A 16,526-nucleotide genomic window follows, 5' to 3' on the forward strand; every position below is an offset into this window, starting at 1 on the left:
AGTGTAGTGCAGTGTAGTGGTGTAGTGTAGTGGTGTAGTGTAGTGTAGTGTAGTGGTGTAGTGTAGTGGTTTAGTGTAGTGTAGTGTAGTGGTGTAGTGTAGTGCAGTGTAGTTGTGTAGTGTAGTGTAGTGTAGTGGTGTAGTGTAGTGTAGTGTAGTGTAGTGGTGTAGTGTTGTGGTGTAGTGTTGTGGTGTAGTGTTGAGGTGTGGTGTTGTGGTGTTGTGGTGTAGTGTAGTGTAGTGCAGTGTAGTGGTGTAGTGTAGTGTAGTGGTGTAGTGTAGTGTAGTGTTGTGGTGTGGTGTTGTGGTGTAGTGTTGTGGTGTAGTGTTGTGGTGTAGTGTTGTGGTGTAGTGTTGTGGTGTAGTGTTGTTGTGTAGTGTTGTGGTGTAGTGTAGTGCAGTGTAGTGGTGTAGTGTAGTGTAGTGGTGTAGTGTAGTGTAGTGTAGTGGTGTAGTGTAGTGCAGTGTAGTGGTGTAGTGTAGTGTAGTGTTGTGGTGTAGTGTTGAGGTGTAGTGTTGTGGTGTAGTGTTGAGGTGTAGTGTTGTGGTGTAGTGTTGTGGTGTAGTGTAGTGTTGTGGTGTAGTGTAGTGCAGTGCAGTGGTGTAGTGTAGTGTAGTGTAGTGTAGTGTAGTGTAGTGTAGTGGTGTAGTGTAGTGCAGTGTAGTGGTGTAGTGTAGTGTAGTGTTGTGGTGTAGTGTTGAGGTATAGTGTTGTGGTGTAGTGTTGTGGTGTAGTGTTGAGGTGTGGTGTTGTGGTGTAGTGTAGTGTAGTGTAGTGCAGTGTAGTGTTGTAGTGTAGTGTAGTGTAGTGTAGTGTTGTAGTGTAGTGCAGTGTAGTGTTGTAGTGTAGTGTAGTGTAGTGCAGTGTAGTGGTGTAGTGTAGTGAAGTGTAGTGTTGAGGTGTAGTGTTGTGGTGTAGTGTAGTGCAGTGTAGTGGTGTAGTGTAGTGTACTGTAGTGGTGTAGTGTAGTGCAGTGTAGTGGTGTAGTGTAGTGAAGTGTAGTGTTGTGGTGTAGTGTTGAGGTGTAGTGTTGTGGTGTAGTGTAGTGCAGTGTAGTGGTGTAGTGTAGTGTAGTGTAGTGGTGTAGTGTAGTGTAGTGCAGTGTAGTGTTGTAGTGTAGTGTAGTGTAGTGTTGAGGTGTTGTGGTGTAGTGCAGTGTAGCGGTGTAGTGTAGTGTAGTGGTGTAGTGTAGTGTAGTGCAGTGTAGTGGTGTAGTGTAGTGTAGTGTAGTGTTGAGGTGTTGTGGTGTAGTGCAGTGTAGCGGTGTAGTGTAGTGTAGTGGTGTAGTGTAGTGTAGTGCAGTGTAGTGGTGTAGTGCAGTGTAGTGGTGTAGTGCAGTGTAGTGTAGTGAAGTGCAGTGTAGTGTTGTGGTGTAGTGTAGTGTTGCAGTGTAGTGTAGTGTAGTGTAGTAGTGTAGTGTAGTGTAGTGTAGTGTAGTGTTGTAGTGTAGTAGTGTAGTGTAGTGTAGTGTAGTGTAGTGTTGTAGTGTAGTGTAGTGTTGCAGTGTAGTGTAGTAGTGTAGTTTAGTAGTGTAGTGTAGTAGTGTAGTGTAGTGTTGTAGTGTAGTGTAGTGTTGCAGTGTAGTGTAGTAGTGTAGTGTAGTGTAGTGTTGCAGTGTAGTGTAGTAGTGTAGTGTTGCAGTGTAGTGTAGTAGTGTAGTGTAGTGTAGTTTAGTGTTGCAGTGTAGTGTAGTAGTGTAGTGTAGTGTTGTGGTGTAGTGTTGTGGTGTAGTGTTGTGGTGTAGTGTTGAGGTGTGGTGTTGTGGTGTAGTGCAGTGTAGTGTAGTGCAGTGTAGTGTTGTGGTGTAGTGTAGTGTAGTGTTGCAGTGTAGTGTAGTGTAGTAGTGTAGTGTAGTGTAGTGTAGTGTAGTGTAGTGTAGTGTTGTAGTGTAGTGTAGTGTAGTAGTGTAGTGTAGTGTAGTGTAGTGTTGTAGTGTAGTGTAGTGTAGTAGTGTAGTTTAGTAGTGTAGAGTAGTAGTGTAGTGTAGTGTTGTAGTGTAGTGTAGTGTTGCAGTGTAGTGTAGTAGTGTAGTGTAGTGTAGTAGTGTAGTGTAGTGTAGTGTTGCACTGTAGTGTTGTAAAGTTGTTGTGTAGGGTTGAGCCGGCGGGCTCTAGGACCCAGCGCTGGTCTCTCAGGCAGTCTCTCTGGAGTCTCGCGCTGTGGGCAGGAGGAGGAGAGGACACGCTCGTGCTCATCTAAACACTTTTACCTGTTTTCTGTGGGATTAAAGTATCAGCCGAAGCAGCGAGCGATGCGCCGGAGCTCTCAGTGAGACCAGTCTCGGTAAAGCCTCTCTCATTCACTTGAACGTTGTAAGTTATTATCGGATAGTGAAGCTCTGAATAGGATGCGGTTATTTCTCTTTTCAGAGGCCTAAAATAAAACACTTTAACTCTAAGAATAAACGACTCCACGCGGGGTGAATGAAAGTACTGGTTTAGCTGCTGGTTAAAACTGTAACCTTTAGTTTTAATTCGTGAATGCTTTTATTATTCATCTGTCAGTTCTTACTTTGTGTCACTTTAAGCGCGTGCACGCCCAGGCCCAGCCGTTACAATGTTGCAAAAATTCGAATGTTTCTAAAATTCGAATGTTACTATGTTTCTCATTTTTCTCCATACATTCCAATGTTTCTACGTGTCAGTCCTGCTGTGTTTACAAGCGACATGTGCTGAACAGACTGTTTGCCTGTGTCTCTGTCTTCCTGTTAATAATTGATCAGTGTAATCTCAGGTGAATGTGTTTGTGTCTGTAAGAGCCCGTACAGTGTTTACAGTAACAAACACGTATCATGTTGTCTTGATATGTAAATGTAAAATGGACGAATTTAAAGAAATCGTCTGCCATTAATATATAGTAATCAAAGTACTGCCACAATAGGGGAATCAACATGTATATTCTCATTTAAGTATATCTGTCAGAAGTTGTTTTGGATGGACTGTCAGAAAGTCACGTGACTTACTCAAACAGAAGATGTTGTCAGGGAAATGAGTGGATCATTCACTGTAAACACTGATTTGTGACTCCATCTAATCACCATGGATCTGGTTTACTTCAGGCTTGTTTAGTCTTTGATTCTGGGTTGTTTATGATGATGATAGGTTTTTAAATACCACTCAAATTAATCATTCTACTTTCTACATGCTTTTCACATTTCAGAATTATAGTGAACTACCTTAAGTAGGGATGCGCCGATATGAACATTTTGGCCGATACCGATATAACCAATAATTCGTTACATTTGAAAGCCGATAACCTATATATTGGCCGATAAACCTTAATCCAAATTTTTACATAATTTTTGAGAGCCTGATTACAGAAACAAGTAATGACACAAACACACAATTATAATATTCTCATTATAATTTTATGTAGCTGATATAACAGACTTGCGCTGCACATTTTGCACTTTACTGTATTTTCCTTTTTTGAAGTGATTCCAATCATATTTCAAGCATTCAAAACCATCATGTTGAAGTGTCTCAGCTGAAGGAAATAATACATTACAGATAAGCTTTAATATATCGGACAGATTTTCTTATTGGAACAATAACATAAAAAATAAACATATATCGGCTGATACCGATATGGTGGCCGATATATATCGTACATCCCTAAACTTAAGCTATAAAATCACACAAATGAAAGTATTGAAAATGATGAGACACAAATAAAAACTCTTATTTTTGAGCTTCATGAGGATGCTTTGCACTTTTCCTTCACTTTCAACTTTAAAAAGTACAATATTTAGGAATATAATATTCATATATAGCTCATGAAATTGAGGCCTAGACCTCATGCGAACGCTAGACTCGACTATCTATCCTCTGTCGTGTGGGCGGATGAGGGATGAAGATGCTGAAGGAATGTTTTACATTCTTCTGCGGGACAACTTTGAGTTCCTTCGGGTCCCGCTGACGCAGATCTGCCACCAGTAACACGCAGAATGTCAAGAATGCAGAACCTCATACACAGTCGAGCGTATTGTGCGTTAGTGGTCCCGAATCGCCTGGTTGTAGACTCGCATCATATGACTGTCCTTGCCTCCGTGTTTTAGTCTGATTGGAGAGATTGCACTTCTACTCCAGATCCTGTGAACTAGACAGAGCAAGAAAGCAAGACGTCACGCGTGGCTGAGTTGAACAAACCCCTAAAACAAAATATTAAACTCGGGACACAAGCTTAAGTGGTTTGGAGTTGCAGAGCTGCTTCTGTGCTTTAAAGTCAACCCTATAGTCAATCATGTAGTCAAACTCATCTTTGATCACCTAAATTACAAATTTAAACGTTTTTCCTTTGAAGAAAATGTCTTCATGCCTTCAAATATCTTGAATGTAACTCGACACCCTTGCCTCATTTAGTATAAGTGGGTCTATGAATATGCAAATGAGCCCCGCCTCCACTCACTCACTCACTCACTCAGAGATCCACTCGTTGACGATCACACGTTGATCTGATTGGTTACAAGGTAGTTTGTGACGTCAGAAACACCAGCGATTTCAAAGCGTGTTTTTGAGACTGTCTTTGGTTCACTGCAGTTTTAAGGAGAAAATACTCAGCAATGCTGTCGACTTATGAATTTACACATGGTTTGTCTTAAAGCATATTAAACACACCACACAGACATATAAACAACATTAAGAGCTGCATTTTCACCACAGGGGGACTTTAAGATTTAAGATTTTGTTTATATTCTCATCGTAACTGCTTGACCACATGCCTCTCATTTGCATTGAATAGTGCCTGATCTTACAGACAGTTCTGGAATTGTGAATGACTTTAAACAAGGCGGGGCCTGAGAGTTGAAGGGTCTCGGGCCCCGCAGATCATGTGACCCTTGAGCAGGTTATTGAGTTCATTCAGACGTCTGGTTCTGGCTGTATGCCATCCTCTCACACATGTGTGTGTGTGTGTGTGTGAACCGCTGCAGTGAAAACACTGGTCTTCTTGAAAAGCACATGGGTTTGCAACTCACGGCCACAGCCTACAACCATCTGTCTTTATTATATGAACATAACATTTATATGACAGTTTAATGTATTCTAGGGATGCACTGATATGAAAATTTTGGCCGATACAATATTCAATATTTCTTTATATTTTAGAGCCGATAATCAATATATTGGCCGATAAATCTAAATCCAAATTGTCATATAATTAAGCCTGATACAAAAACCAAAGTCTCACCATTAAAATCCATGTCACATGCACACAATTATAATGTTCTTATTATAATTTCATGTAGTCGATATGACAGACTTGCGCTGCACATGATGCACTGAACTGTATTTTCTTTTCTGAAGTGATTCCAATCATATTTCAAGCTATTCAAAACCATGGTGTTGAACAGTGCACATCTCTAGTGTCTCAGCTGAAGGAAATAATACACTATTTATCAGCTTTAATATATCGGCATGATTTTCTTATTGGGCCGATAACATCAAAAATGAACATATATCGGCCGATACCGATATGGTGGCCGGTATATTGTGCATTTAAATTGCACATAAGGAATCAGCTTTTTAATGATACAATTATGGTTCTACTCCCATTCGTTGTTGAAATATAAACATGGTGGCTGTAATAAATTGTTTTCATGACAGATTTATTGCATGCATTAAATAATGAAGACAAGTTAAGCAAATATATAGGCCTAATGAATGTGTAATGCATGCATTTATCAAAATGCTTATCTATAGAGTTATTTTTCTAGCTAACTTTCGAGTTTATGGTCATTGAATGGCTTTAAATGTGACATTATTGTTCACAAGCTGATTTATTGATGTGTTTCCGCGGGTGAAACACTGATTGATGGATTACTTGTATCTTTCAACACCTTCTGATGTTCATTGATGATTATTTGCTGCTGTAACTAGTAGTAAAGAGGAAAATGATCGGTTCAACGGTCACAACACATTAAAGAGAAAAAACACTTTTATTGATTGTCTTTCGTTATCATATTGAAAGAAAGCTTTGTTTCGCATCAAAAATAACAAAACTCAAAGCTTATCACTGAATGACTGGTGTGCTACAAATAATGTTTAGTGAAGTTTTGTTCATGAATCAATCACTGAAGACAGCAATGACTAAAAGATCTTGTTTATCAATGAGAAGTCGATGGTTACAGTCAAAACTGCCAATGAACCGTCACTGTTTCGGCCGAAAGCATAAATTCATTTCCGGTCAGATATTTTTGGTCGCCCGAAAATGTGCTGTATACAATATCTTAAAAGGAAGCTGCATATGTATGTGATTCACAACACTAGGTTTTAGGCCAATCAGGTGACTTCTTTACTGCGTCCCTATTGGTTCCTTTGCCTGAATAAATGAAGCAAGCAGTCACTGGTCATTTGTGTTTATTTATGATGCTGCCAGTCTTTAAACTCGACTTCCTGTCACACAGGAAGTGGTTTCTTCTGCAGTGAGTCTGATACTGCGACTCTTTTATCTCTGTGATGAACGCCTGACAGTCGAGACCTGCAGACGTGCAGCGTTTATTACTGTGGATAGTGGATGGTAATAATAATTTAATGGCTAATCAACTTATTGAACGTCACAAGGAGCTTTTATAAAGGACAGATTACGTTCAGTGTGTGACAGTATTCTAGATCTTGGCAATGCAGTGAGGTCTGAATATTATTAATAATGCATTGAAATGTTTATTGAGCATTAATGCCTTGCCTTTAATCATATTGTTGTTGCTTGAGTTTTATAAAGCAGTAAATTGTGTGCTGGTTTTACCACAGTAAACAGACAAATCCCTTAATTGCTTTAAGTTTAGCTTATATTTGCATATGCATTAAATAAATACTGTTAAAATTGGGAAATATTTTTAGAATCCAAAACAGCTGTTGTCTTGGTGAATATATAGTAAAGTGTAATTTATTCCTGTGAATTTTCAGCATCATTACTCCAGTCTTCAGTGTCACATGATCCTTCAGAAATCACTATAATATGATGATTTGCTGATATTATCAATATTAATGCTCAATTAGTATCAATTGTTAATGGTGCTCGATTATTATTAAAAAAGTTTTTAAAAAAGCATTTGAAATAAAGGCCATTTGTAACATTATAAATGTCTTTACTGTCACCTTTAATCATTTATTGCATCATATTGCTGAATAAAAATATTAATTTCTGATCCCAAACTGACCACAAACTTAGTGTATATTTCTAAAAGTGTAAAATTCCCATTATAAATATCAGTCTTTCTGATTCAATTGAAGTTTCTACACATTTCATTGACTGTTAAAACCTAAAAAAAAGTGTGTTAATTTTTATGCATTTTCAAGCTCTTCATCAACCAAGGAGGAGTTTTAGAAATATAATCAATGTTTCAGGGCGTACATGTCTTTAGGCTTCTGCTTTAAGTGCATGTTTTTGTCTGTACAGTGTTTGTGTGTTTATTGCCTCCATGATTCTGGGATGATCTGGTTTAGACAGCTGTTCTTGAAGTGGTTTAAGAGTGAAACGGGTCTTCATCTGTTCTCCACGCAGGAGACAGTGAGAAGAGGATTACGCTGGCCGGTGCGAAGGACTCAGATCTGGAAAGACTGACGGGCCGGAGAGCATGACGACAGACGGGGTGATCGTGAAGGAGGGATGGCTGCACAAGCGAGGTGTGTGTGTGTGTGTGTGTGTGTGAGCTCTCTAGCAGGAGTTGATCTGCTTTGATAACGTACAGAAGGTTGGAAACATGTAGGTTTCAACACCTCGAGGCAAAAGTGAGACGAACAACAAATTACTGACAACATTCGAGTGGAAGAGAGAACAGAGCATCACAACAGCTCAATGGGTTTCCCTTCAGGCTGTTTTTTTACACACACACACACACACACACACACACACACACACACACACACACACACACACACACACACACACACACACACACACTAACATGCACACGCAGCTCACACACACACACAAAAACACATGCACGCACGCACACGCACACACACACACACACATAGCATTTAGCTGACAAAGTTTGTAAAGAATCAAAGATTTGTTTGATTACCTCTGACTCTGGAGTTTCCCCTAAACTCCGTTGGAACCGCCTGATAGAAAGAAGCGATTCTGAAACGAGTCGTCAGTAATTCAGTCTCACTTCCTGCTGATCCTGCGTAGGTTTGTAACTAATTTGCATAATGTCACCTGATTGGCTGAACAGCGTCTCTTTGCTCCGCCCTCAAACACTAGTTTATATGAGACTGAAAGAGTTTGGTTCGTGTTGTTCGTGTCAAGAAGACGGTATTTTCCGCTGACAAGGCAAATCCACTGATGAGATTGATACGGTAAACCCACGCCATCGTTACGGTACGCATCACTGTGTGTCAAGAGCTGAGATTCAGATATGATAATGAGCATTTGGTTTAGGGCTGCTACTAACGATTATTTTAATAATCGATTCATCTGTTGATTATTTTTTTTGATTAATCGATGAACCGGGGGGCATTAATTTCCATCCCTTTATTCAAAAACAGAACTGACAGTGCAAATTCACAGTGCAAAAGATCTTCAGAAAGTGCACAGTGCAGGTTGCTCCTTGACCATCCCTGAGCTGTTCAAGTAATAATAAAAAAAATGGACTTACACAAAAAAACATATACATGTATGCTTTACATCTGCCAAATATATAGCCTTTTTTTAAATAAAGTGCAAAAGAAGGTGTATATTTTTGTTTAAAGGGGCCTGAGCTGTCAGAACAATAAATAATTTATAAAAAATAAAGATAAATACAAATCAGAAAACACAGGATTTTTGTTTGAACGTCAGAACTTGTTCTCTACACTACACTCACACTCGCACACACTCACAAACTCTCACACTCACACTCGCACACACTCACAAACTCTCACACTCACAGACACACACACTCACAAACTCTCACACTCACAGACGCACACACTCACAAACTCTCACACTCACACTCGCACACACTCACAAACTCTCACACTCACACTCGCACACACTCACAAACTCTCACACGCACACACTCACAAACTCTCACACTCACACTCGCACACACTCACAAACTCTCACACTCACACTCGCACACACTCACAAACTCTCACACTCACAGACGCACACACTCACAAACTCTCACACTCACAGACGTACACACTCACAAACTCTCACACTCACAGATGCACACACTCCCAAACTCTCACACTCACAGACGCACACACTCACAAACTTTCACACTCAGATGCGCACACTCACAGATGCCCGAACTCACACTCACAAACTCTCACACTCACAGACACACAAACTCACACTCACAGACGCACACGCTCACAGACGCACACACTCACAGACGCACACACTCACAAACTTTCACACTCAGACGCACACTCACAGATGCCCAAACTCACACTCACAGACACACACACACTCACAAACTCTCACACTCACAGACACACACTTACAAACTCTCACAGATGCACACACTCACAAACTCTCACACTCACAGACACACACACACTCACAAACTCTCACACTCACAGACGCACACTTACAAACACTCACAGACGCACACACTCACAGACGCACACACTCACAGACGCACACACTCACAGACGCACAAACTCACACTCACAGACGCACACGCTCACAGACGCACACACTCACAGACGCACACACTCACAAACTTTCACACTCAGAGACACACACTTACAAACTCTCACAGATGCACACACTCACAGATGCCCAAACTCACACTCACAGACACACACACTCACAAACTCTCACACTCACAGACACACACTTACTAACTCTCACAGATGCACACACTCACAAACTCTCACACTCACAGACGCACACTTACAAACTCTCACAGACGCACACACTCACAAACTCTCACACTCACAGACGCACACACTCACAGACGCACAAACTCACACTCACAGACGCACACGCTCACAGACGCACACACTCACAGACGCGCACACTCACAGACGCGCACACTCACAGACGCGCACACTCACAGACGCACAAACTCACACTCACAGACGCACACACTCACAGACGCACACACTCACAGATGCACAAACTCACACTCACAAACTCTCACACTCACAGACGCACACGCTCACAGACGCACACACTCACAGACGCACACACTCACAGACGCACACACTCACAGACGCGCACACTCACAGATGCGCACACTCACAGATGCACAAACTCACACTCACAAACTCTCACACTCACAGACGCACACGCTCACAGACGCACACACTCACAGACGCACACACTCACAGACGCGCACACTCACAGACGCACACTCATAGACGCACACTCACAGATGCGCACACTCACAGATGCACAAACTCACACTCAGACGCACACGCTCACAGACGCACACACTCACAGACGCACACACTCACAGACGCACACTCATAGACGCACACTCACAGATGCGCACACTCACAGATGCACAAACTCACACTCACAGACGCACACGCTCACAGACGCACACACTCACAGACGCACACACTCACAGACGCACACACTCACAGACGCACACTCAAAGACGCACACGCTCACAGACGCACACACTCACAGACGCACACACTCACAGACGCACACACTCATAGATGCACAAACTCACACTCACAAACTCTCACACTCACAGATGCGTACACTCACAGACGCACACTCACAGACGCACACTCACAGATGCGCACACTCACAGATGCACAAACTCACACTCACAGACGCACACTTACAAACTCTCACAGATGCACACACTCACAAACTCTCACACTCACAGACGCTCACAGTCATAGATGCACAAACTCACACTCACAAACTCTCACACTCACAGATGCGCACACTCACAGACGCACACTCATAGACGCACACTCACAGATGCGCACACTCACAGATGCACAAACTCACACTCACAGACGCACACTTACAAACTCTCACAGATGCACACACTCACAAACTCTCACACTCACAGACGCTCACACTCATAGATGCACAAACTCTCACACTCACAAACTCTCACACTCACAGATGCACACACTCACAGACGCACACTCATAGACGCACACTCACAGATGCGCACACTCACAGATGCACAAACTCACACTCACAGACGCACACTTACAAACTCTCACAGATGCACACACTCACAAACTCTCACACTCACAGACGCACACTTACAAACTCTCACAGATGCACACACTCACAAACTCTCACACTCACAGACGCTCACACTCATAGATGCACAAACTCACACTCACAAACTCTCACACTCACAGACGCTCACACTCATAGATGCACAAACTCACACTCACAGACGCACACTTACAAACTCTCACAGATGCACACACTCACAAACTCTCACACTCACAGACGCTCACACTCATAGATGCACAAACTCACACTCACAAACTCTCACACTCACAGACGCTCACACTCATAGATGCACAAACTCACACTCACAAACTCTCACACTCACAGATGCACACACACACACACACACACACACACACACAAACACACACCCACAGATGCACAAACTCACACTCATAGACTCACGTACTCACAAACTCTCACACTCACAGATGCACACACACACACACACACACACACACACACACACACACACACACACACACACACACACACACACACACACACACACACACACACACACCTATCCACACCCAAGTTCACTTGAAGCTTATTCATTAAATTATTACCAGCATTGTAGTAAGTGCAAGTTAAGTTCATTTATACACCACATTTAAACACAGCTTAAGATGACCAAGTGCTATAAAAGAACTTTAAAATTAAAAGTACAACACACACAAATATATTTGTCAACAATAACCGATATGGGACAAAGCACAGGATATATACATGAAAACAGATTGAAAATTAATGGGCCAAAAAAAGGCGAGTGAATAAATATTTGTCTTTAGTCTTGCAATCTATACGACCCCTGCTTTACTACTGTTATTAGTGAGCTAACGCTAACTCGTCATGCTGGATAACGAGTAAACACCAGCACTAGAAGAGCTACTGGAGGGAGCATCTCCGCGAGTGGCGTAATAGTCACGCGACACAACGAATCGATAATGATATTCGTTGCCAACTCTTTTAATAATCGAATTTAATCGATTTTATCGATTCGTTGTTGCACCCCTGGTTTGGTTTCTGACCAATCACAGCAGACTGGGCCATCTGACCAATCAGAGCAGAGCATCTCTCAGAGAGGCGGAGCTTAGAGAGACTGAATGCTTGATTGAAGTGTTTCAGACACTGAGAGAAAAGAGCTGATGCTGCAGGGGATATTATGAGAACATTAAAGTGTTTTTGAACTTTGATGCATGTAAACCTGTTGTACGAAATGCCAAAACAACATTAGGAAGCTTTAAAATAGCATAATGGGGCACTTTAACTAATGTAGTTCTTTTTCTCGTTGAATATCCTGTTTCACTAAGAAATACGTCACATTAGGTGAGAGAAATGTACTTCTGCTATTGTGTGTTTTAACTTACTTTCTGAGGTGATTTGATTAGGGCTGTGTGTGTATTGTGATGGAAACTGTCCCGAATGCATAGAGAGAGTGATCGACTGCATCAGTTTCAGTCTTTCACTTTGCTTTTGTCCAGTAAAAAAAAAGTGTTTTTAGTAATTTTTGGTTTGGTGTGTTTGAGTGCTCATTGTTACAATTAAACAGCAAAAGTTCAGTGACATTTTTATTTGTGCATGGTAGAAAGCAAATACTGGCATAATGACATACAATAAATATGGAAAATTGTACTACCCGTATTTTCCGCACTATAAGGCGCACTTAAAAGCTTTAATTTTCTCAAAAAACGACAGTGTGCCTTATAATCCGGAGCGCCTTATATATGGATCAATTGGTTAATTGGATCAATTGGTTATAACGCTCCGCGTTATTAAATTCGCCCACGAACTCGCGCTCGTGTCCATCTTATGCCCGCTCTGTCACACGGCCAGTTCAACCTCGTATAAATCAGGTTATGCCCGCTCACGAGCGCTCACTCTTACTAACAGACATTCGAACAGACACACTGTCCCTGGCGCTGCTCGCGCGTCACAGAATGCTCATAAAGCGTTCCCCGTTCACAGTAACCGGGTCGTCTCATTCAAAACAGCCAGCTGTTGCTGTCAGCGAGCTGCCGCACATGAATACTCATATGAGTCAGGCTGCGAATGTAAGTTACGTGCCCGCCCCAGCGCGCTCACGCTTACTAATAAACCCCTCGCCTCCAGCGCCGCGCACTCGCTACAAAACTCTCAGAAAACGTTCCCCGTTCAACCCAAGGTAACCGGGGCGTCATATATGAAACAGCTTGCCATCGCTGTCAGCGAGCCGCCGCACATGAATACTCATATGAGTCAGGCTGCGAATGTAAGTTACGTGCCCGCCCCAGCGCGCTCACGCTTACTAATAAACGCATATTTATTAATACTACTCACTAATAGCACTAATAGCAACTTAAATAGCACATCTAGTGGATGGATAACGCAAACCCAGTCAAACGTTTGACTGCAGTATCTTATGCGCCTTATAATCCGGTGCGCCTTATAGTGCGGAAAATACGGTACACGATTCGGGGAGCAGCGACACAGTGAACCCCGAGAAAACGCTACGCTTGAGCAAACGGTTTGTGAATGGGCTACTACAAATGATGGCCCTGAATAAAACATAATATTCAGAAGTAAACAGTGTAGACTTAATGTTTAGCTGACAGTGTTTATGTCCGAATGTTTATTTTTAAACCACAACCTTCTAAGTGCTTCTTTTACTGATATATTTACCGATATCTTTTGCATTTCTAATCCAAACAACCTCAAACTCGGCACTGCACTTACTCGTGCCCGTAGCACGACACCCGTCAAGTCTGAAATCCAGACTTGAAAGATATGCGAATAACACACACACACACACACACAGACGTTCCTGTAATTATAGATAGGTATATGCCCAACTCCTCATTATTTTGTTTGGATAAACCCCGCCTCTCTCAGATCCGCCTCCATTTCTGAGTGCCACGCCCACATCTCAGCATCCAATCAGCAGTCGATGGATAGAAACAAGCCCCGCCCTACATGGGTTTCTTTTTCAATAATCCGTAGATGTACAGGAAGAAAAATTATCTGTCACATCTTCTGTTCCATCTAGACATGAGAATATATTGAGACAAGAATTGCAATATATGAACTTGAATGTGTTGGAATATTAATGTGCAAATGACTAGTTAAACATCATGGTAGCTTGAAGCTTCTTTCTGGTGTCTGGTTTGTGTTACTACAGTATATGGTTAGTTTAGTCTACTTTTGGGTTTTCAGGTGCTTTTAGAAACATTTCTGAACGTTACCACAATAATGGACATGCATGACGAATGAAATCGCATCACTTCCACTCTGCTAACCAGATCTGCTGTTTAGACACTAGCAGTGGTGCGCGTGTGATGGCTTTAGCAGGAGACGTGACGTCAGACGGGCGTCTGGTTAACCAGAACCGGATACAGGGAGGAGGTGGTGAAGGGGAAGAACCGTTATTTAGATCTCAGTGGCTGATACTGAAATATGTGAATGGAGGGTCTGCAGGGACGGGAAGTGTGTTTTACACTCGGGCTCTTACTAGAAATAATGTCTGGGCTGACTCTCGAATTTCCCCCAGTTATAGTCATTTCATGATGTGGTGAAATCCAAAGCTAATTGTTTGTGCATTCAGTTGATGTGTCTCTTTTCAAATGAAGTAGGAACTACGTCTGATTCCTTCACTCTATAAAATGCTGGGTTGTTTAACCCAATTTTGGGTCAAATATGGAGGGATGTTAACGATTAATCGACGATCCATTCATGTCGATAATACATTTAATCAATACAATTTATCGATCATCGATTAAGCAAGCTCATAGACGTGCGTGCTGCTCAACTGCGAAACATGTAAAGCGAGTTATTTTTGGGACTATTTTACACCATAACGACTGTAAGTTTGCGTGTGCATTCGCGGCCTTTTGTTTTGTGTAAATCTAAGTTGTAAAATTGTGTTTATTTTGTGTAGGCCTATCTATATCTGATTAATCTCATATAGGATGCATTTGGTTAAAAATGTGTGTAGTAAAGTGTACGGTGATCCTCTTCAGCTTCAGCGCGCAGCTCAAACGGCAATGCACGGCTAATAATGACTATTGGGACTGTACATAACATTATAAAGAGAACAATATTGTAATAAAACACTGAATTATTTTGGTGTAGTTGTTGTCGCATTGCTCCAGGAAGAGCGTGTCCACAACATGAGTCTTTCTGAATGGCACGTAACTTAGTTCAAATTCACTTATGCATTCTCGTAATTTTTTAAGAAAAGATATTAATACTTTTATTCAGCATAGATGCATTAAATTGATCTAGAAATAATGCCTGGGCTGACGCTTGGATCATTTCCCCCAGTTATCGTTATATCATGATCATATCATGATATGGTGAAATCAAAAGCTAATTGTTCGTATATTCATTTGATGTTTGTTTGATGTGTCTCTTTTCAAATAAGTAGAAACTATATCTGACTCCATAAATCTTGTGAATTCCTTAAATCTTGTAAAACTTTAAGTGGTCAGACATTAAAACCTAATATGTCTAAACCCTTTAATTCTGAAATTTAGTTTTTGATTCCATGGTGAGATTTTCAGATATTGTGTAGATATACCGCATCATTCAACATGCATTAAATTGATCAAAAGTAACAGTAAAAGCCTTTTTATAATGTTACATTTTTGTTTCAGTATGGATAACCCAAATGTATTTTAGTTCTCATGAAAGTTGAAATGGTTTATATAATAATAAAAATTTTATGGATTGTGATATTGACCTTTTGTTTGCCATGTAAATAGCCTAACATGCCATTAAAAACTTTATAAACAAACAAATTTATAATGTTCCAAAAGATTGTTTGAAAAAAATGCTGTTCTTTTGAACTTTCTATTCTTTAAAAAATCCTGAAAAAGTGCATTTATGAAAGAATCATAAATGTTTCGTGAGCATCAAATCATCATATTATACTGATTTCTGAAGGATCATGTGACACTGAAGATTGGAGTAATGATCCTGAAAATTCAGCTTTGGTCACAGGAATAAATAATATTTTAAAGTATATTAAAATAGAAAACGGCTATTTTGAATTCTAAAAATATCTCAAATTTGTTTTGCTGTATTTTTGATCAAATAAATGCAGCATTAGTGAGCAGAAGAGACTTCTTCCAAAAACATTTGGTAACTAAGTATTGGTCTTTTGGGAAAAAAAAAATTTTCATTTATTTCCAGATTTATTTTCATTCTGACACACACACACACACACACACACGCGCGCACACATATTTACGCAGCTATTTAAACAAGGACTCTTCATAGATGGAATGGTTTTTACACTGTATATTCGAACGTCACTCAAAGGTACATATAAGAACCCTTTTGAAGGGTACTGTCCCAGTGACAGCTTTTGTACCTTTTTTCCTGAGAGTGTAGGTAC

General features: G+C 41.0%; 1 protein-coding gene across 1 annotated transcript in view; it reads left to right on the plus strand.

The window, feature by feature from the left end:
• The first annotated feature begins 2,164 nt into the window (after nucleotides 1-2,164).
• Nucleotides 2,165-16,526, plus strand: part of LOC143706938 (RAC-alpha serine/threonine-protein kinase-like) — an 85,268-nt gene continuing 70,906 nt past the window's right edge. The window contains exons 1-2 of the mRNA XM_077199426.1: nucleotides 2,165-2,284; nucleotides 7,502-7,623. Coding sequence (XP_077055541.1) covers nucleotides 7,575-7,623 — 49 coding nt within the window. The 5' untranslated portion in view covers nucleotides 2,165-2,284; nucleotides 7,502-7,574. The remainder of the gene's footprint in view (nucleotides 2,285-7,501; nucleotides 7,624-16,526) is intronic.

This window comes from Siphateles boraxobius, unplaced genomic scaffold, assembly GCF_051911475.1.
Source record: "Siphateles boraxobius isolate OS27281-9 unplaced genomic scaffold, OSU_SipBor_1 113, whole genome shotgun sequence".
Lineage (NCBI taxonomy): Eukaryota > Metazoa > Chordata > Actinopteri > Cypriniformes > Leuciscidae > Siphateles > Siphateles boraxobius.